General features: G+C 42.0%; 1 protein-coding gene across 6 annotated transcripts in view; it reads left to right on the top strand.

The window, feature by feature from the left end:
- DCUN1D4 (defective in cullin neddylation 1 domain containing 4) overlaps positions 1-22,768 on the top strand; it is a 66,472-nt gene extending 43,704 nt beyond the window's left edge. For 4 of the 6 annotated variants that reach the window (XM_031034459.2, XM_081812397.1, XM_081812398.1 and 1 more), the window contains 4 exons: positions 4,911-5,019; positions 16,982-17,086; positions 19,194-19,296; positions 19,459-22,768. In XM_031034459.2, coding sequence (XP_030890319.1) covers positions 4,911-5,019; positions 16,982-17,086; positions 19,194-19,296; positions 19,459-19,514 — 373 coding nt within the window. In that variant the 3' untranslated portion in view covers positions 19,515-22,768. Of the gene's footprint in view, positions 1-4,910; positions 5,020-14,833; positions 15,899-16,981; positions 17,087-19,193; positions 19,297-19,458 lie in introns of those variants that run through there. The other 2 variants (XR_014143032.1, XM_031034460.2) reach the window with 2 other exon arrangements.
- The last annotated feature ends 87 nt before the right edge of the window (positions 22,769-22,855 follow it).

Here is a 22,855-nt window from a genome sequence, read left to right as displayed (position 1 = left end):
CACATTTTCATTTCAGGCACATTTTCATTTGTCTTCAGAGGGGGAGGGTATAATATCCATTTTTATGTCATTCTAGATTCTTTTTTACATTTGCCTTTACCAAAGAATGTTACACAATGCCCGGCCTTTCCCATATGAGGGCCACACTGCCTGGGAAGTGTGCAGTTCCCTGGAAGAGGTCTGTGTATGTTCAGGGACTCCCGGGGGGATTGCAGGGACCCTGCCGGTTCTTTATTGGGAACCCCACTTAATGCTTGGTGTGACGCACTTGGTGGCAGATGGGTTCCCATAGGAGACGGCCACTTGGTCCTTGCAATTCAGGGTGAAATGAAAAGCTGACCCACTCTAAGGACATTGAGGAGCCTGCTTTCTTTTTTTGGCATGAAACTTTGAGATGGCTTTCCCCATCACTGAGGAAGAGATAATTACTCAGAATAACCTTTAAGGTTCTTTATAGTTCAGAATAGTCCAATATCAAGTTGTAAGAACCTTCATTCCCCCTCCCTCGGGCCTCCCTAGATGCGTGATTTGTTCAGCAAGTGTTTGAATGGCCACAACGTGCCAAGTGCAGTGTTCTACATCCTGGGGAAACAAAATCCACGAACAAGGCAGTCCATTCAGGTCAGGGGTTCGGAAGCAGAGTGCAGGCAGAATATCCAGAAGTAATAAGGCCACTTCTCTTTAGGCTTCTTGAAATGATAAAATAAGTACTGTGTTTGTAAGGTATGCACGCCCAGTAAACAAGAATAAGAATGCTTAGAAGCTAATCACTAATATGCTGGTAGAAGATGGAAAGTAGTCCCTCTTCTGAATTACCTATTTTGTCTTCTATTTTGGATTTTTTTTTTTTCTTTTTTGCTCTCTTTTGGTTTTATTAAACCTGTCCATTGAAGTGTTTTGAACTCACACCGGAATTAAAGTGTATATGACAATACCTGTATTTATAATATATTAGTATATTTGATTAAAATGCAAAGTGTAAAAAACTGGTTACAGTGGGAGTGTGCCAGAAACAGAAAGCCCGTGGGTTTTGGAGCCAGAGGTTTGAATCCGCTCCACCACTCCCTGGGTGTCCCTGGCAGCGCCTCGCCAACCGGGAAGGGGAGGTGATGCACTGTGGTCACACCTGGGCTCTCAGCCCCGCCAGGGCCAGTGTTCTGTGAAAGCCGGAAGGAATGACGGCAGCCGGTGGGGACACTCCTTCCCAAGCTCTGCAGATCATTCTCAGCCAGGAGAAGGCACTGATTGTTTTGTTATTTATCGCCTTGTTCCAACACGTGGGCTTAGGCTTACTTCTGATGAATTAAGCTTATAGGGATGTTTACGCTAAACAGAACAAAAGCGTGTTAGAGATGTAGCCAACTTTGCATAGAAGTTAGAAGGTGCATAGAAGTTGATGATGGGCTAGAAACATACCTTTGGCTAAGTGAAGGGGTGAAGGCCTTTCCCCGGGTAATGGAGAACTGCTTTTCGTTTTAGAACCTTTGAGGTTTATTGTCCTGCTTCCTGGTGCTTCTGAATCTGTTACAGGAGCAAAACTCACATAAGAAATGACCCCACGATAAGTTCACATTTTGTTCTGGGGAGATGATGCCCCTGAGCGGAGTGGCATGGTCTGCCGCTCTCAGGCTGATATGAGTCTTCTCACGTGTGCTACACCGAAAAGCGGGGGGGACGGGCTGAAGATGTGGCTGCTTTCTGGAAAGTCTCAGGCTGGTTGCTTCAACTCCCCAAGCCAGTTTCTTCACAGGCCCTGTTAGAAGGCAATCCCTCTGCACTTGCTCTTGTGGAGTGACCACTAGATGGCAGTCTGTGGTTCTGAGGGGGTGACTCAGCGGCCTGCTCCCTGATGGGGGTGGGTCCAGAGGCTCTGTGGGGCAGGGCCCCTTTTAAAGCAGCTTAAACCCTTTATTGATGATATTAGCTCTAACCTCTGTCACTGTCTTTAGTACTTTGGGCATTTTATGCTTTACACTCCAGACAGGAACTCTGATGATCTTTCAAATAGAAGGACATCTTTGTCCAGGGTGGTGGCTGGACTCCCAGGCATGCTACTGAAGTGCGTTCACGTTTGGCCTTGCAATTCTACCCGAAGACTCACAGCTCCTTCCTTTTCTTGTAGCTGTTGTAGCAGTAGCACTTGTCGAAATGACTGGTCCCTGCCCTCGGATCTGTTGAGACAAACATCTGTTCTTCTTCCTCTCATTGGGCAGGAGTTAGCTAAACCACCTGCTGGTATCTGGCCAATTTCCTGTGGCTTTGGTCCTTCACCTTCCCTTCCAGTAAAGAGCAGAGACCTTGGCCTTAAATGTTTTGGGGTTAGCTGGTGTCTCTCCTCTTTGACCTTCCCCCATATTATTAATAAGATATTATTAGTTATGTATATATACAATAAAAAATCAAATCATACAGTAGAATGCCCAATGCAGAGTAAGCCCTGCTCCCCTCCTGCCTCCTAGACTCCCACTTACTGCTTCCTTGGATGTCCTTTTAGCCTCTGTGCACCCCCCATTTGGGGTCTGGCACTAGATCTCTAACTAGGCTATCAGCATCTTTTTTTTTTTTCTTCCCCAACCTTCCTCCACGGAGATCCAGAGTGAGCTTTTCAAGATGCAAAGCCCAATGACTGTAGTCTCTCCCATGGTAGGGGGTGACTTCAGTTGTTTCTGGGATTCAATTAAAAAAACAAAACAAAACAGTATGGACCACAAAACCCTTTATGGCCTGGCCCCACCTCCCTTTCACTTCCCCTCTTCATCTACCCTGTCTAGTCACAATGGTTTCCTTTTCATCCTTGAACTTGGCATGCCCCTTCTGCCACTGGGCCTTTGCACATGCTGTTCCTTTTATCTGGAAAACCCTCTCTTCTAAAAATATTTAGTGTCTGCTTTTAGCTGTCAGCAAACATTTCGGTCCCTTAAAGAAGCCTTTTCTGCCTTCTAAAATAGTCTAATTGTTATCTTTTTTTTACTTTTCAAACATCAGGAAGAAATAGAGGACATTCTAAATTGTGTAGATTCACAGAAATGAAACATTTACTCTAGTTTTTGACTTTTAGATATTTTATTATCTCAGTGGATTATGGGAACTGTTTCGTAGTTAGCTACAAAAAAGAAACCTTCACAAATTTATTTCTAAAAATAGATCAGTGTGCTCTAGTATGAACCATATTTTAGTTTATAAGGTATATAAAATATTTACATTGATAATACTTACAATATGTATTATTTATACTTAGTAGTAGTAGGTAAAAGCTCTACAGAGGACTATGAGGAAGCACATCCAGCTTTGAAAAGGTTAATATCACTGGTGGAAATGGTGACTCTTGGTTCTCATTTTTAAGGACTAGATATTAGGAACAGAAAAATCGGTTTGTAAAAATAGCCAATTAGTCTACTTTCTTAGGAAAAATAAACTGTGTGTCACTTACCTGTAAAAATAGGTTTTTCTCACCAAAGCTCCCTGGAGAAATAGCTGATTTCAGTTCGAGGGTAGAGAAAGTACAAAGTGAGCTGGGATGTCTTGTGCCAGAAGCAAGGACGTGCTCAAAGACTGACGGGGACATGTCAGAAGGACAGGGGCACCAGCTTGAAGGGGCTGCTGCCCAAATGAGAACAATTTGTGCGTCACAAAGAATAAAGGCAATAAAAGGTGATAACACTGAATAAAAGCAAAAATCCTTAAGTCCAGAAAAGAGGAAAGGTGGTGAGTAGAACTTCTCTTTATGGAAGAACTCCAGCCAGTAGCAGCACAGCCTGAGAGAGTCAGAAAAATCACCATTTCGTGTCTTCAAATGTAAAGTCAGTTCAAGCAGGTATCACCAGTGGATGCTGAAACCACCAGATGAAAGGTTGTTGAGGAACAGGATTCACAGTCTCAAGATAGCATCCCATAAATTATATACCATTTCAGAGGAGGGAAAGTACCTGTTAGTGGAGAATCTGGGGCATGTTACTTTAATTGAATGAATCAATTTAGTATCATTCATAATGGGACAGACTGACATTATGAGCTTCCTCATGGGATGCAGGGAGAAGGACATCATGAGTAGTGTTCTTACCATAAGTAGCTAGCTTAAGTATAATCATAGGGAAATTATATGACAAATTGCGATTCTACAAAACAACTTTTTTAAAAAATGACATTGTCAAGAAAGATGGAAAAAAGGAAGGACACCCTTCTAGAGACTAAGGAGATAGACAGCTAAAAGCAATACGTGAGCCTTGATTGGATCCTGGATCAAGAAAAAACATCTATAAAGAAAATCAGGGGAACAATTGGGAATTTCGTATATGGGCTATATATTAGCTAAGAAAGTTTACACTGGTAAAATATTAAGAGTGATGAAGGTATTTAAATGTCTAGGAGGGGTGCCTGGGTTGCTCAGTCGTTAAGCGTCTGCCTTCGGCTCAGGTCATGATCCCAGGGTCCTGGGATCGAGCCCCACATCGGGCTCCCCGCCCCACATCGGGCTCCCCGCTCCACAGGAAGCCTGCTTCTCCCTCTCCCACTCCCCCTGCTTGTGTTCCCTCTCTCGCTGTGTCTCTGTCAAATAAATGGATAAAATCTTTAAAAAAAAAAAATAAATAAATGTCTAGGAGTGAAGTGTCATGACGTTGGCAAGTTACTTTCAAATGTTACAGAAAAAAAGTGCATGTATGTGAGAGAGCACAAACATGACAGTATTTGTTACGAACCCAGGGAATGGGTATGTCGGTGCTTAGTTACTATTCTTTCCATTTTTCTGTACATTTGAAATTTTTTAAAATCAAAAATGTAGGGAAAAATAGGTCAGCATGAATGTGTTCCAACTCAGGGTTTTATTCTGTCTTTTGGTATTATGTTTTATATTACTGCCCCAATTAAGAAAAAAACTCAGATTATAATTTGCCTTTATTCTGTTTTTCTAGATGTGATACAACAGAAAAACTCAGAAATACTTTGGATTACTTAAGATCATTATTAAATGATTCTACAAACTTTAAACTTATTTACAGATATGCATTTGACTTTGCACGGGTGAGTTCTCTGGAGCCTATCCAGATGTTTCCCTCTCCTCCTTCCCCCCCCCTTTCTTTTTATTGCCTTTTGAGGTTTGTTTTTACATGCTGCAAGCAAAGACGTTGAGTAAGTTACTCCCAGGGTGCTAGTTAGAATTTCTTTCTACATGTACTCTTTCTAAACTAACTGATTCTGGGCAAAAAAGGTAGTAGGTTAGCAAAAAGCTGTGGTGGCAAACCTTTAAAAGCTGTTGCGAGTGGCTTAGAAGTCATTTATAAATGGGCATGTAATAGATACTTTTTTAAATGTCTTTTAGATAGGCTTGGAAAAGCTTTTCATTCTCATGAAACAACAAATCTTCACCCATTGAGTTATTGGAATAAACTACTCAGATCTAATCCAGTTTCACTTTGGGTGCTGTGTTGTATTTGGAAATCGTTTGAACTTCAAACCCAAGCGAATTTCAGTGAACATAATTCAAACATAATTTCTAGTCATCGTTTTGAAAAGTGAGCATCTTGTCACATAGCGAGGCCTGTCTAAGTGTGTGACTGTGGTTCTACTGGAGTGAATAAAGTCTTATTTTTTCAGCCTACTCACCATAGGTAGTGAATTCTGAGGCTCCAGGTGGCATTGCATTCGTTCACACACAATCCACAGCCCATGCAGTTACACTCTACTCAAGAATGGTGTTGTGTTTTCTGTTAGGCTTGTGTGTTTGGTGGATTCAGGAGACTAGGCTTTCTTGATTGATTGTGTTTTAAAGCAGAGAGTTCGGGGAGAGAGAACTCTTTTTTTTCTTACCACCATGCTGATCTTTTTCATTTTTTACATGCTTTGGCTCTGGTCGTTGAGCACCAAAGGTTTACTTGATGGTGAATTCTGGTGCATCTGCAATAACACATTCGTAGTTCTCTGTGGTGTCCTCATTTGTGAATTTTTGCATTTTCATAACCTTCCAGTAAAATCACAACACATGAAAGTTTATAGACATTGGAAATGATAACGGTGAAACTCAGATACAGTGTTCTTCTAAATGGCATTTGTATATACATAGGAGTTATTTGCCAGACGCTTTTAGAATAGATACATAGTTTCTAGGATTAAATATTTTATTACATGAGACTGGTTTCCTCCCATAGTCAGCTGTTTCTTACTGTATGGGTGAAGTTTGTTTAGAAGCATTATACCTTCTCACCAAAATAAGCCCTGTTTTCTAGCTTTTCTGTTTGGGGGTCAGAGTTTGCCACAACTTCAGCTCCAGGTTCCATTTTACTCCCCTCCCCGGCTTGCCCCATCCATGGTGCATCCGCGTGGCCCGTCTCAGAAGGGCCCCTTTGCTTGCCTCTTCCTTGGTATTTCCACCATAGCCTTGCCGGTGGAAGCCCTGGTTACTCCGGGCCTGCTCTGCCACAGTCCTCTTTGTTTCCACATTCTGTCACTTCTCGTCCAGCATCACACCAGCAGGGTGTCCCTCATCTGCCTTCAGCCCCAGGGTCACTGGGCCCCCTCCCGGCTCAGCAGAGCCTTCAGTCCCCGGTGCCTTCGTGGTACGGAGTGTTTCACCATGTGTTTGGTGCGGCTGTCCCCCTCGCCCCCCAGCCACTCTGCGTGACAAGCAGGGGCGGGTTCAGTCTACTTCACAAAGGAGGAGAGTGGGCCGCAGAGAAGAAGAGACATTGCACCATGATCACGCTGTTCATCAGCAGTAGATCCAGAACTCAAACCCAGGTTCTGGCCCCAGTTCCAGGCCACGGGTCACTCTGGGCTTCCTTTCTCATGGGACACCTGTGTTGTGGTGAAGTCCAGTCAGCTGTTCCCTGAACCTGCCGCCTGCCTTTTTTGGCCTTTCTGCTCTCTGCCTTTCGTCATGCCGGACCTCTGCCCAGAGCCCTGTTTGCGCTCCCACGGCTCTCTCCTGCGGCCACGTGGCCACAGCCCGGGTCTCGGGCCCTCCCGTCCTGGAGGGGGTCGGGCGCCTTCCCTGCGTGGCCCTGCTGCCTCCTCTAGCGTGGCTGTGGAGTTTGGGCACAGGCCTTCATTGCTCTGACAGAGCAGAGGATTACGTACTTGCTCTCTTTGCATCCCCAGTAACAGCCAGCAGAGAGCTCTTTGCTTTTACTGAGCATTGCCAATGAATTAATAAGCCCTGGTATGTAAGATGAGTAACTACCACCCATGTATAATCATTGCCAAATAGATTGAGTTTGGCTAAAATGTGCTCTAAGATGGTTTTGTTATTGAACCCTTTGGTTTGGTTTGGTTTGCTTAGCTGTATCCCACAAGTTTTGAGATATTGTACGTGTTTTCATCATTTGCATTCAGTTCAAAATATTTTCCGTTTTCCTTTGTGATTTCTTCTTTGACCCATTGGTTATTTAGAAATGTATTGTTGGTGTTATTTTCCAAGTATTTAGGGCTTTCCAGGTAATCCTCCTATTGATACCTAGTTTAATTCTGTTGTGGTCAGAGAACATACCCTGTGTCATTTCAGTTCACTTACATATGTGGAGACTTGATCTATGGTCCAGAATATGATCTGCTGTGATGAATGTTTTTTTGTGTAAAACACGTGAAAAGAATGAGTATTCTGCTGCTGTTCGGTGAAGTGTTTTATGACTGTCAATTAGGTCACGTTGGTTGATAGTGTTGTTCAGGTCTTCTATATCTCTCCCGATGTCTGCCTTCTAGGTTCTGTCCATTACCGAGAGAGGAATATTGAATTCTCCAGCTATGTTCCTCCTGTCATTTCTACCATGTATTCTGAAGTGCAGATACTAGGTTTAGATACAGTTCAGATTGTTACATCCTTCTAAAGAATTGACCCTTTAGCATCATGAAATGTCTCTTTATCTCTGGTAATATTCCTTGTTCTGAAATTTACTTTGATACAAATATAGCCATTCCTGCTTTCTTTTGATTAAAGTCTACATGATCTGTCTTTTTCCACCCTTTTACTTTAAACCCATTCGTGTCTTTATATTTAAAGTGGGTTTCTTACAGGTAGGATATAGTTTCCTATAGATAACATATAGACAGTCTGACTGACAGTATCTGTCTTGAGATACTTAAACCATGTATATTTAGTGTAATTATCGGTATGGTTAAATTTACATCTCCTATAGTATTTTTTTTCCCTAGTTGTCTCATCTGTTTTGTTCCTTTTTCCCTTTTATCATGACTTCCTTGGATTGAGGTATTTTTTTAAATGATTCCATTTTAATCATTCCATTCCACTATTGCCCTAATAGCTGCCTCTCTGTTTCATTTTTCTTGTGGTTGCTCTAGGCTTTACGTATGCATCTTTAAATTTTCACAGTCTACAAATAATATTATACCACTTCGTGTATAATGCAAGAACCTTTACGACAGTAGACTTTCATGTTGCCTTCCCATACTCCGCTGCTGCTGTGGTGCATTTTACTTACACATAGACTGCGAATCTCACAGTATATTGTCTTAGTCTATTCAGGCTGCTGTAACAGATGCCAGAGACTAAGCAGCTTATAAGTAACAGAAGTCTGTGTCTTGCAGTCCAGGATCAAGGTGTCAGCAGGTTGGGTGTCTGGTGATTGCCTGAAGCCTGATCCTTGGATGGCTCTCTGCTGTAACCTCACGTGGCAGAAGGGAAGAGAGAGCTCTCTGGGGTCTCCTTTTATAAGGGCACTAATCTGCAGCCTCATGACCTAACCACCTCCCAAAGGCCGCACCTCCTAATGCCCATCACCGTGGCGGGTAGGATTTCAACATATGAATTCCGGGGGCGCCACAAACATCGGACCATAGCATACATTGTTATCATTTTTTTTAACTAGTCAAAAATATCTTTTATAAACCACTGTTGTGCTCTTTAGTTCTTTTGCGTAGATCCACATTTCTTCCTGGTATCGTTTGCCTTCTGCCTAAAAAATTCCCTTTAACATTTCTCATAGTATAGATTTTCTGGCAATGAGTTCTCTAAGCTTTTAATTTGCCTTCAATTTAGAAGGTGGTTCTCTGGATAAAAGATTATAGATTGACTATTACTATTCTTTAATGATTTCTTTCCCTTCTGTCTTACATAGTTTCTGATGATAAGTCTGATGTTGTTCATTTTTCCTTTGAACATAGTGTCTTGTTTTCTAGCTGCTTTTATTCTTTTTCACTCCTTTTTGGCAAGTTGATTATGATACACCTTGGCATAATTTTCCTTACGTTTATTCTGGTTCGGGTTTGTTCAGTTTTTTGAATGTGTGGACTTATAGGTTGTATTAAGTTGGGAAATTTGTCAGCTGTTATTTCTTCAGTGTTTTTGCTGTTCTCCCTTACTGTCTTTCTGGGACTGCAGTTATATCTATGTTAGATGCTTGGTATTGGCCCACAAGCCGGTGATTCCATGTTCAGTTTTGGGGTCCTCCCCTTACCCTTTGTAATATTTCTTACTATGTCTGCTGGTATTAATCTTTTCTTCTGCAGTGTCTAATTCTGCTGTTAATCCTAGCCAGTATTTTTTTCATTTAGGTACTGTATTTTTCAGCTGTAGACGTTCCATTTGAGCCTTTTTTATATCCGTTTCTCTCCTTGTTATGTGATAATGTCTTCTTCTACCTTCTTGAACGTCTAGAACATGTTTATGACAGGTGTTTTAACAACTTTGTCTTCTGGTACCATCACATCTGTCATTTTTGGGTCTCTTTCTATTCCTTAATTTTTATCTTGATTGTGGGTCATATTTTACAGGTTCTTTGCATTCCTAGTTTTTGTATTTTCGTTTTTTGATTGGATGCTGGATGTTGTTGGTTCCTGGGTTTTGTTGTATGCCTTTAAATAAGGTTCAATTTATACATTTTCCTGGTGTATAGTTATAGTTACTTGGAACCAGATTGATCCTTTGAAAGGACTGGTCTGGAGCAGCCTTCAGTTTTGGGATGATTCAGCACCACTTGTAAGACTCTTTTGAGGATTCTACCTAAGGCCATGTATATTAGGTCTTTCTACTGTAGCCGGTGGGAGCACAGGGTCTTCCCCAGCCCTGTGGGAGGTCTGGGAATTTCTGCTAACTCCTTTGCAGTGAGTGGTGCCCTCCCTGGACTCTGTCTCCTCTCACACTTAACACAGATAAGTCCTTGGCCAATGACTAGGGAGTCACTTTGTGGATTTCCAGATATCTCTCTGTGTAGCTCCCCCCTTGCTGGTATTTTGTCCCACAAATTATAGTCACCTTTGCCTCCTTGAACTACAGCCTCTGTCCTTTCCAACTCAGCAAGACCACTGGGCTCGGTTTGGGTTCTCCCTCCTGTGCTCTGGCTTGGAACCTGCCTCTGAACAGTGAGCTGGGATCACCCTAGGGCTTCTGTCCTGTCTCCTTTTTCTCAGCGGTCATGGTCCTGTGTTGCCTGTTGTCTAGTGTGTGACAGCCATCATTTCAGATAATTGGTCCAGTTTTCTGGTTTTTCAGAGGGGAAATCTGATTTCTCTAACTCTATCTTGGTTGGCAGCAGAACTCTATCTCCTCTTTTTTCCCCTCTACTATTTATTTTTTCCCTACTAAAAAAGGACTCCTAGAGGTAACAACATATAATTAACACAGCAGACCTTTTAAAATCAAACTTTTAATAGAAATTAAGCTTTCTTGTAGTTTTAACATCCTAAATATTCCCTATTGTAAATAACAGTGGCGTATGTTAAATACTTTCAATTATATTTTAATATATGAGGAAAGAAATTATGATACAGTACCAGAAAATGATAAGGTGACCTCTTTGACATCTCTCCACCAAGATTATATAGCCCTCTATGTGGGTGTGATTGTTTTTTCCCTCACTTTCAGGACTTGTAGCCAATTAAAAATAGTGGTTGGCTATAAAGTTATATTATTTTTCTCCTAATTTCATTCTGACTTGAACTTATTTATAGTCTTATGGATCAGTCAGAGAATTGTGAAACTTTAGAGCTGAAAGAAGCCGTAGGAGACCCCTTGGTCCAGTGTTGTCATTATGCAGATGATGGGACTGAGAGCCAGAGAGGAGGGGACAGCACGAGGACAACACGGGGCTCTCACAGAGCCACACTGCCTTCCCTACCTTGAAACTGTCACCATCTTTTTTTTTACTTTTTTTTTTTTATTCTTATGTTAATCCCCATACATTACATCATTAGTTTTAGATGAGAAACTGTCACCATCTTGTGGCCTCTTGGTAGAGGAAGACGGTGGGACACACATTCAGGGGCGGAAATGGCCAGTTCTTTCATACAAGTTATGCAGAGAGGTTTTTTCCCCCCAGTGTAAATATTATCATATAAACAAGAATGGTTGTATGGACTCATTTAAAATAAAACAGCCATTTTTTCTTCATTCCTTTTTTGAAAAGGACCTAGCGAGAATAAGATTGGACAAATGGACTGAGGTAAAAGACTAACTACAGTAATTTTTGTTGATCTGGGGATAGTTATTAAATACGTTAGGTCTGATGTTTCTCTGTTCCGTGTGGCAGAGGCGGGTAGCGCGCTGAGGCCCCAGAGCCGGTGGACTCTCGGGAGTTTTGAGGACAGAAGTCGGGCTGAGGAGGGCGCTGCGGAGGGGCGCGGGGAGGAGCGGCGACAGAGTGGGTGAGGAGGCTGTGGCCGTGGGGGGCCGCCTAGAGTGCCGGGGAGGGGCGGGAAGGGGAGGCGGGAGGAGCCACCAGCTGGAGAGCAGGGAGGCCTTCCCGGTGAGGCCAGTTCTCTGGCGGGAGTCCTTGCCCTCGCACCCCTCGAAGTCCAGCTTGGAGAATTTGTCACGGAGGGTTCCATGGAGGCAGGAGAGCCCGCGCTCGTCTTCCTGGGAGGCGCTGTCGCGGGGTGAGTGGGCGGCAGGGTGCTCCCCGCGGGCGGGGACACCAGCGCCTCTGGGCCGGCTCCTGAGGAGGTGGCTCAGGACGGTGGCAGGGGGCACCCGGCCTAAAGCTCCTGTGTCGTCTTCCTCTAAGTGAAACAGCCGCTGAGTCATTTCCATGCAAACCAGAAATGACGATGAGTGTTCCTCGTAGGATCTAAGGAAAATTTTCCAGGCCTTGTTCAGCAACCCATGTGGGCAGAGAATTGGGCCTGACTCTAACCTGTGAGGGTCTGTTGCCATCATTGGAGCCGCGTCTGCTTCTCAGAACTGTCTAGTTTCCCTCTCCGCACGCCGCCCCCCCCCCCCCCAACACACACCCACCCACCCTCCCTCCACTTTTTTTCTCCTGTTTTGTGAATTAGGAAGAAAACAGAAGGTGGTCCTGGGCCAGGACAAAAGTAGGAAGAATGGGTAGTCCGCTAACCCCAGGTCCGTTACCCTGAACATCTTGTCCGTGTTATCTTTAAGATTACTCTTTGGTGGTTGGGTCACACACGTTTGCTGAGCAGCTCTTCGTAAGGCTAATTGGACTTCTGTGCCTCTGCGTATTTGGGCTTCTCTCCCCTCGTTCGTTCTCAGGGAAGTCCTGTGGGACTCAGTGAAGAGCTCAGGCTTGGGCTTGACTACCTGGTTCAAGTCCCAGCTCTACCACTTGATGACTGTCATTTAGCTCCCCATGCCTCAGTTTCCTTATTTATAAAGTGGGGGTTATAATAATGCCTGTCCTGACAGAGTTGTTGTATTAAGTGAGTTTAAGGCACCTTAAATAATTTTTGGTGCAGATGAAGTTTCTCCATAAAAGTTACCCATAGAATTAGGAGTAGTTGTTGAATTATTCTACATTGACATTATTTAAGTAGTCTGCAAACCTCAAGTTTCAAATAATGACTTGTTTTCCAAGAGTAGTGCTTACAGTAATAGAATCTCTGCCAAATAAAATGACAAGGAAAGACTGCATGTTGGCAGATTTTTTCTTTTATTTTAAAGGAAGTGTCAGTAGTTTAGCTTAATTAAATAATTGTCTTGCAAACATTGTTATCTATAAATGAATGCTGGGTAAGTTCTAAGAGCAAAATTATTTCATTTTTCCCAATGGGAGGGCACTCTTGGGTTTTTTGACTTTTTGCTTGTTTTTAATGTGCATTTAAAGAAACTGACTCCCACTCAAAAAACTAATTTATTGTATTTTCAGTTTTATAAACTGAACCGTATTAAAATTCGAGTTCTTTAGCGCTATCTTTACCTTGCATTTGTTTTCTTAGGTAGCTGTGTTAAGGAGGACTGCATTTTCTCTTTATTTTTTGTAATCCCTGTGGTGTCAAATAAGAATTGCAGGACGTGTATCATAGGTCTTCAGTTTAGGCCTTTTGATTTCATATACCAACTTCTGATTTGGCCATTTATGTTTGTGAATTGTGGTTACATATATTGTTTCTTGAGTTCATGTAGTCTCTCTTAAAAATATTAGGGATTTTGGGGCGCCTGGGTGGCTCAGTTGGTTAAGCGACTGCCTTCGGCTCAGGTCATGATCCTGGAGTCCCGGGATCGAGTCCCACATCGGGCTCCCTGCTCGGCAGGGAGTCTGCTTCTCCCTCTGACCCTCCCCCCTCTCATGTGCTCTCTCTCTCTCTCTCATTCTCTCTCAAATAAATAAAATCTTTAAAAAAAAAATATTAGGGATTTTTTGAAGGTTTTCTTCTTAGAATTTTAATAATTCAGGGTTCCTCTTTTCACATACAAGTTTTAAGCTATTAACACTTTGTGAAAATTGGAAATAGATCATCTGGAACAGTTGGGGACCTCTGATACAACATATCTGGATACCTATGTGTTGAAAGATACATTTTGTAATACCATATTTACATATTTAAATTGCTTTGTTTCTGTTATTGTTAAGTCATTTGAGCCATTTAAGAAAAAAATGCTTAATTTTCACATTTTACAAGAAGACTTACACGGGAACAGTCTTACATAAACAAAGGTATTTTAGATAGATAGATAGATAATTAGATACTAGAACTTTAGATCAGACTTTAATAAAACTTCATCACTTTCTGCATTAGCTGTTGCTAGACTTTAGCTTGAGGAATGCATTTATTCCATATACAACACATAACTTCCTCAAATCTTCAGAGTACATTCCTTTGGTTTTACAGCTGCCCCACTAAGAGGCCTGATTCATCTGTAACTGCTCTTTTATCCTCTGTGTTTAAGGAAGACAGCAAGGCAGAATCTAGTTGTGTATTGTAGGGAGTTAGTGTATCTTTGGTGTATAGAACCTGTTCAGTTCCTATTATTACTTGAAAAATAAACTTGTTTTTTTAAGTTGTTATCCTAGAAAATGAAAGTGCGTGAAATACATACCTCCACATCCTGGGGCAGGTCAGGAGTAGGCAGGAAGGGAAGTTTCATTTCTTCTTTAACCTTGATGGGCCTTCGGGGGGGGGGGGGGTGCTGATTGACTCTTGACAGTCTGCCTCAAGGGACTTTGTGCTTAGATTCTGACCTTGAGATGCAGAAATCGGTCCTTTGCTCCTTGGTGGTCCAGGAGCAGAGGGTCATAGGGTCGGTGTTGACAGCGTACTATTTAATTTCTTTCAAGGAGCTTCTGTACGTCTTTGCTGTACTCCTTGAATTTGTTAAGGTGATTTTTTTTTTTTTTTTTAACTGCCCATGATGTTGATGGCTGCCTCAGAGCATCCTAGAAGATTCATTTCACTTTTGATGGGGAACCCTTTTGCAGAGCCTGCCATTAGGATCATTGTCCGAGAACTCCCTGGGCGTGTCTCCAGTTTCGCTGTTTAGGAGATGTGTGCTGTGGGAACTCTCAACTGTGCTGTTCCCAGGAATTTTGAGCGTTTCCAGGCACGGTCATTTGCACTTAGTCCTGTCCCCACACCGGCAATGTTGGTTACCCGCGAGATGGCACTGTTGGGACTGTGAGTGCATCCGTAATGTCTTTCTCTTATTTGCTAGGCAGAAGATGGTGTTAGTGATTGCGAGCTGCCGGCTAGCACCCTTGCAGAGCAGGAGTCAGTGAGTGCGGTTCAGCTTCCGGTCCTGTGAGTCTGATGCCTTCCCTCCATGTTTTGGCATCACTGCCAAACACATGCATTGAAATCCTTCATGATCATCAGTTTGTCAGATGATTCTATTGTTGCAAAGAGTCTGTCCAGGTCCTTTGTATCTTTTTTTTTTTTTTGTCACCTTAGTGTATGTCCATTGTGATGGGGACAGAGGCATTGAGGTTGGAAGAAGGCACGACTGTAATCAAGGCCAGACTAGCGACTTCAGGTGTAGGGAATGAGCACAAACTCGCCAGAGGGAAAGTTTTCGCAGGATGCTGGTGGCGTCAGCCCTGTGCTACGTGAGCGGTTGTTCAACCAATGAACTTTGGGCCCAGTCCTGTGGTGCCGCGTGTGTTTTCAACAGTTTACTCGTTATTTAATTTATTTATTTATTTGTGGATTGCTTTATAGTGTGGTGTGCTGTTGCTGTGTGCCACACCTGTGTTACAGGGTACGAGGAAGTTTTCCCTTTGCTTGCACGGTGCCTCACCCAAGTCTGAGCCCCTGAAATGCAACAGACCAATGAGGTGGTTGGCAAAAGGTGGGCAATCTCGGGAGCACCTTTTCTACTGTCCTCCGCTCCCTGGGAGTGAGTCCTGCGCCCTGAGCAAGACCGTGTGCATGGCCAGGAGACAGGCAGAGAACGCCGTGGAAAGGAGGTCCCACCTGTTTGCATTGGACTGTGGAATTGGGCCTCCACCATCATCAGACTCAGTTGTGTGGCCTGTAATGGAGAGGGGTGACTTGGAGCCATCTGACCTGGTCTGTTGGCAAACGGTCGTTAACGCTTTACGACTGGGACCAAAAGACAGACCTGTTGCACATCTTCCTGTATCTGCATCTACTTTGTTTGCTGTTGTTGAGTGAGGCCCTCACATTTGCTGTATTGTTCAAGTCCTTCACTTTTAAATCCAGTGTCATGGCCAGAAATTCTGTGTGTACTAAAGAGCACTTCAGCATTAGAGTCCTTGAGGTAACGTGTGGCTGCGTACGTGGCCGACCGCGGTGGTCACGGCATCATCCCTTAATGTGACGAACGTGGAGATTCCGCCCCAAGTGGGATAGCCAGGCACTCGCTCCCTTTGTCGAAAAGTACTTCTGCACATTCCCACTGTAGTTAAAACACCACAAGGAGACTAGCTTTGGATATGTGAGGTTACTGCTTGTGGTCCTAGGTCCTCTGCCCCTTTACCTAGAGACAGCCTGCTTGTAGTTCTGGAGTGGAAACTTGTATGAAAGGTGAGAACGAGAAAGTAGGATCCTTAATGGCAAATATAAGTGAATTTGAACTTAATCTGCCCATATTCAGGTTTATGTAATATTGCTTTTCTGGTTTCCTTATAAAATGTTGTCTTTCACTTGGCTACTAGTCAGGGGTATTCTGCTAAGAGATTCCACATCTAATAAATCCAAGGTAAGGAGGACTGCAGTAGGTTAGACTGTTTTCCCCTCAGTGGGTGGATGAATTTATCCTCTCAGAATCTCCAGAGCCCCAGCATTTATTAAGAGTTGAATTTAATTCCAACATTTTTAGGTTCAAGAAAAACACTTACCATTGAAATAAAATTGTTGGAAAAAATGATTTTTCTTAAGGAAACCTGATTCTTAAGCATGGAAATTGAAACCTTTAAATTCCATTTAGTTAAGTTACGGGCTTTGGGGTCAATAATTATGATTTGGATAATTATAAATGTCACAGCAAGTGACTGAGTTGTAGATTTTTCTTTATCCCATGAAATAATCAAAAAAAAAAAAAGAAAAGAAATAATCATAGATACATGACTACATAACTAATCGATTCTGCATTAGGGCGATCCTCAGTTGACGTAAATCTTTCCCACGGTAAATTGATATAGCACCGAACCTATTAAGCCCTCCGTTGTGTCTGACCGCCTCCCCTCCCCTCACCTCAGGCTTGGTTCAGGGTTTTTACTTTTATGGTGTATGATAAATGAGCTGTTTACTAATTTTGTGTTGAAGTGAAATAGAAATTTGGATTATTGGAATTTATTATTTGGGGGCATCTGGCTCATCCTTGTTTTTGTTTGTTAAACAGGAAAAGGACCAGCGCAGCCTAGACATAAACACTGCCAAGTGCATGTTGGGACTGTTATTAGGAAAAATCTGGCCCCTTTTTCCAGTTTTTCACCAATTCTTAGAGGTACCAAATTGTTATTTTATGGAATGTATGTTTGCTTGCTTAGAACTACCAAGTATACTTTATTTAACCATTTCACATAATTTTCTGTTTGTTGTACTTTTCTGCCTGTAGGAGTGATGGTGACGTAATCACTGTCCGTGAGCAGTTCCCCGTTTTCTCTGGGTGTGTCTGGGTGGGGGGGGTGTACGTGCCGCATCACTTCCCGTGTGGGTGCACCCGAGACAGCCACGGCTCTGTCCTTTCCGCTCTCTTGCCCCAGTGGAAAAACTTGACCTCCGTTAGGATTTCCTGCTCTGTATAACAGTAGTAAAACAAGATTCACTTTTTTGTGTGGCTATAGGTGAATTTCCACTTTTATGAAGCAAAGGTTAAAAAACAGCCATCTGCCTTCTTATTAAAAGAAGTTTGTCCTGTATTGTTATCTACTCTTATCCCCAAGAATATGGGCACCTAGGTCAATCCAGGTGGTAGGCACACCTGCAGCCTCTCCCTCAGTTTCTGTTTTATGTTTGCATTAGAAAAAAATCCAGCGCTTGACTCCACTGTGGTTTGTTTGCTGTAAGTATTAATGATCAAACATTTTGAGCTGCTGGTTATCAGGAGCTGGTTTTGATGCCGTGTGATACTGTAGGACCTGGAAGTATCTGAGATGTAAGTTTGAGCTCCTGGGTTGGTCATAGATGGCATCCTTCTTGCCCTGCAGACCCAAACCCCTTAAAAAGTGCCCTTTGCCTAAAGGATGAGTGAGGGTCCTGGGTCTTTGAGAAAAGCTTGGGCCCTACCCTGACTCCAGCTTCACTCTTGTCATAATCTTTCTTAGAATTCACTTTATGCAGTGGTCCAGAAAAACTTTCAGCTGATCTGATTCTTTGAGGACTGTTACTAAAAATTGCTTTTAACGTTACTAACCAGGACTCCTCAAGACGGGTCTAAAAACTAGTTTTACTTATAAGAAGCGTTTGTTGACGTGACAGTCCGTGTCTACAAATGATCTGTTCTCATTTCTCTGGCCATCCCATGAAATGTTAGCTTTCTTTGGAAAACGAGTAGAAATAGGTCCTTGTTCTCAGAGTGGAGCAGAATTTGAGCCCCCAGTGCAAGGAGTTTTTTAGCTGAAAGGCCTTGCCACAAGCAAGTCTGACTTTGCACGATTCCAGGAGCATCTTCAACTGTTTCCATGACTGATGTTTGCTTTGAGTTGCTTCGAAAGTTAAACTTGTAGTCTGTGCTTTATTCTGTCTTTTACATTAGTTTGCTTTTTTCTTTTCAAAGGACACAGGAACCTTTCATTTGAGCTTCTCTTGTGTTTGCGTCCTCAAAACCATGGGCTCAGCTCTCTCTGCTTTCTACGTACTCGTATTGTTTCCCAGTGTTCCTGATTTTTAGTGGGTAGGATTTAAAAACTGTTGAATCTGGGCTTTATTTTTCAGTTTTTATACAGGAATTGTGTACTTTAAAAAAAATACCTATGGCATATTTCTTGTCTGAGAGGAATAGGAAAACTACTTCATGGGTCTTCTAATTTATTACTTTTATGATCAGTAGGATTAGAAGAGTAACTTTCTTCAACGGCTAGAGCACCTAGTTCTGAGACCGCTGGTAGCCCTTAGTAAGTTCCTGGAGAGTAACTCCTTGTTGTGTGTACTTGACAGTGAGCATGCTGATCAGGGCAGGGATTATTAATGGGAGCTACTCTTTATTTAGCACCTGCTTTCTGCCAAGCACTGAATGAAGTACTTTACATAAATTACCTCTTTTAATTCTTGCAGGATCTCTATGAAGTAGGTTAATTATCTCTCTCTCTCTCTTTTTTTTAATAAAAGGGCTTTTGCAGTCTAGAAATTTCACTTCTAGGGATAAAAATCATGTTTCTTTGATGTGCTTGTCATTTTGTGTTGAGCCCTCATAATATTTTTCTAATGGAAATTGTCATCTTAAGTTCTACTCTTGCTCTCTCTCATCCTTCTCCTAGATTGGTGCTTAACATACCTCAGATGGAAAGAGTTAACCTTCATGAACTTTATTAAGTTGATTCATACAGCAGTTGAAACCGTGCCATTTGTTAATTGTAAGTGTCAGTAATTCATATTACTTTTCCCTCCATCAGCAATCAAAATATAAAGTTATTAACAAAGACCAGTGGTGCAATGTGCTAGAGTTTAGCAGGACAATTAACCTTGACCTCAGCAACTACGACGAAGATGGAGCGTGTAAGTACCGGCGCTGGGCGCTCTCGCACACACACCCCAGCCCCGCTCCGCCCTAGCCCCGCCCCCAGCCCCGCCCCGCCCCGCCCCCGCCCGACGCCGTCCATGCGCACACCGTCCTCACTGGCAAGAGTCTTAGCCGCTTTGTTTTCCGTTTCTCTGCAGGGCCAGTTTTGTTGGACGAGTTTGTGGAGTGGTATAAAGACAAACAGATGTCCTAGGACTTTATGCATAGCAGCGAGAGAGTCACTGTTACCACAGATATGTCAACCATTAGCCATAAATTGCTGTTTGTATCGAAGCGCATGCTGCTTTTCTTGCACTGTCTCCCCTTGCAGGGACGTCGTGGTGTTTGCTGTTGAATGGGCCAGCTCTGCTTGCTGTGTAGCATTGTTCTCTTGGAAGGCTGCTTCGCAGTTTGTATTTACACTACAGATTGGTGAATTCGCCAACGTCCTCACTGTGATGATGTGTATATTGCTGTTTAAATTTTGTATATGTGTATAAAAAGAAAAAGCTTCACCTAGAGATTATTTCTGCAAAACTGTATTGTAAAAATAATTTTTGTGGCATATTTCTAGTCCCTTTTTTCAGATGAACCAGTTATACTTTATTGGGTCTCCAACGTAGCATTTCAGAACACAAGAGAGAACAACTGTTACCATAAGCGAATGTTGCCAGAATTAACCTCATTGTTTTAAGAGGCCAACTTTTGGAAGGAGGTGGGAATCAGAACTTTTCAGAGGCGTATGCCAAATATAATTTGGTTTACTTAAATAAGAGTGTTTTTAAATGATGAAAGGTACAATTATTTGAACATCCAGACATGTACCTTGCCACAAATCATTTCCACCACGCAAGGTGTAGGTTTTTATTCTCTGATGTTAAAGCCGTAGTAGTTTGAATATAGGTACAAATGAACAAATTAAAATTGCACCTTTTTAAAATGAGTTTGAAACTCGTAAACTTCCTTTACGGTTGTTTTTTTTTTCCCCCCCCTTTTGCCTTCTCCTGGTCAGTGTTGGGTCTGCTGATGCTTCCCGTGCCATTCTAAGTAACATTGATTTTTGCCTCCTCTGTGGAAACCTAATGGTTCGCTGGCAATTTGTAACCGCAGAGCACTTTTAGGTGTGGTTTGGATTTTTAGTTAAGCTTTTGTGGTGTCTAATCTTCTAGTTTTTTGGAAAAAGAACTATACTATAAGTGAGAGGTGTTTTGTTTTGTTTTGTTTTCTTTCTTTCATGCTAGGCTTTTCCTGGCAGAATGTCCATTGCAGGCAGTGGACATGAAACCACCAGCATTGAGCTCACTTTGTCACACAGTAGGACCTTTCCTGGAGGGGCCACTCGTCATTCATTACCTAAGTAATTTGTACAGAAAGGTGATAGCCATTATTTATGTGGATGAGGAAACAAGAGTAAACAGGATGGTATTTTTAGGTTTGTATTTTATGTCTTTTTTTTTTTTCCTTGCCTTACCCTTCTTGAGGAAATGTATAAGTAACATGTTTTCCCCTCAACTATCTGGTGCTATTGAATGACTAATTTAATCCCTAAAGTTTTGTGAAAACATAAAAGTCTAGTGATTTAAACCGAGTAAAAAGCTAATGGTGCATTTGAACAGGTGAATGCTGCAGTGTATGAGCAAGATCCATGATGGAATAATGATTGGAAGAGGTTTGGGTTATTGCAAAATCTGGCCAAAAAATCTTTTGGACTAAATGTGAACCTTTAAATGGCATTAAATGAGTAAAGCACACAGACAATGCTACTCCTGACCACTATTTCACAGTTTCTTTGCAAACAGTGTTCAGATTTTCATATTATTTTTTCCCTAACTGAACCACCAAAGACAGAAATTTTGTATGTATATACGGTGTGTGTGCATATACAAAATCATGATATGGTAGAATGAAATCACTTCCTTTTTCTACCAAACAGAAAGGTTTGGTTTGCTGTGAAATAAACCAGAAGTGTGAAAAACTCTGTAGTGATTAAGCAGACTTAATCATTCCTTGCTTAGGAATGGTAGACTCGCCTCTACCTTACAACTTCATACCAGTTTGCACAAGTTAATACCCGAAGAGAATAGAAGATGTTGATGGCAAGCACAGCTCTTGGGACCGATGTGTTGCAAGGGGTTCCATCCCAACAGGTGCCTGGTATTCCAGTGGCGATGGGCCAGAGGCAGGTGTGCATTTGTGAAGAACTTGATTCGTTTTCAGAAGTATCCCGTAAAGTTAAAAAAGAAAAAATCACACTTTAAGGGCAACAGTTCTTAGATTCGATCAACTCTAGTTTTGTTTAAACAAATATAAATCATAGGTGAAATTATTTTAAAAGTTATGGTTAGGAACTGGAGAATGTTTTGAAACACTAAGCACAGTTAATCGTAACATAAAGGGATTGTTACAGGGAGATGTTACATTTCAGCCACAGTGAACATTTTGATGATAAGGGGAAAAACCCAAGGAAAACCTATTCGTGATCTAGAATATGGAAAGTGAATATTCCAAAGTGATGGTAATCTTGTATATTTAGAAGACTCCAAATAATTTTTGAGCTCCCTGGAAAAATAAACCTCCATGACTGTGGAGTGCTTGCCCTTGGTTCTTGATTTTATGCAGTTATTTTTAGGGAGAGGAAAAGGGGCCAAACGAGTAATAAGATACTTTTCTCTTAAAAATGTCCCTAAGTTACATAAAATTGAGCAGTCATCAGACACTTACTGGCTAATGTTAAAGAAATTAGGGTGCCTTCCTCTGGTTTTTCTTTCTTACCTGTCTACACCCTTTCTGTCTTCCCACTGTGTCTTGAACTACACATCGCAAATACTGTGTCATCATGGAATACAACATTTTGGTGTTTACTGGTAGGTCAAATTTCGTGATTTGATTTGCCGTAAACACCCACTGTAATGTTACATGCAGCTTTTTCGAAGCATGAACTCCAAATTAAGTTTTCACAAATCTGACTAGACAAACCTCTAGCTTCTCCTGTAACAACACACATCTGTTGCCTCTCCGTCTCCATTTTAACAGTGCTTTTGAAGTTTATACAGAAAGCTTTCCAAGTTAGTTTGTGCCCTTGGTTTTTATTCTTACAACTGCTAAAATACCTCTGTAAGCCTTATCTTTTATTCTTTCATATGTTGTATAATAAATGTATAGAATTCATTGACCAGCTAAATGTTGGGTGTCTGTAAATGAGACCAAAACGTGGGTTGCTTTTTATCATAAGATCTTTTCCCCTGAGGGTTACTGTTAAATGGACAACAGCCAACCTGTAACTGTGAACGCTTCTTGTCGTCAGTAGCTGCATTCCACCCATAGACATGTGCAAGTCCCGTGACTCCAGCTTAACTAAAACCCTGTTAGGCCACCTAACTTGAGTGCAGCAAACTGGTGTTAGGTTTTAATGGAATTGATGTAAAATGATATCCCATAAATAAAAAGTATTTGTGTTTGGTTTCAGAACTGATTTGTGAATTCTTTCTTCTCTTCTTGGGATTTTGCTTCACAAACCACTTAAGGTAGTTTTAAAGTATTTTTTACTTTTTTGTC

This window comes from Leptonychotes weddellii, chromosome 2, assembly GCF_054177405.1.
Source record: "Leptonychotes weddellii isolate Sample4059 chromosome 2, ASM5417740v2, whole genome shotgun sequence".
Taxonomy (NCBI): Eukaryota; Metazoa; Chordata; class Mammalia; order Carnivora; family Phocidae; genus Leptonychotes; species Leptonychotes weddellii.
Note: the sequence above shows the minus strand (reverse complement) of the source record. Positions and strands in the feature narration are given on the sequence as shown.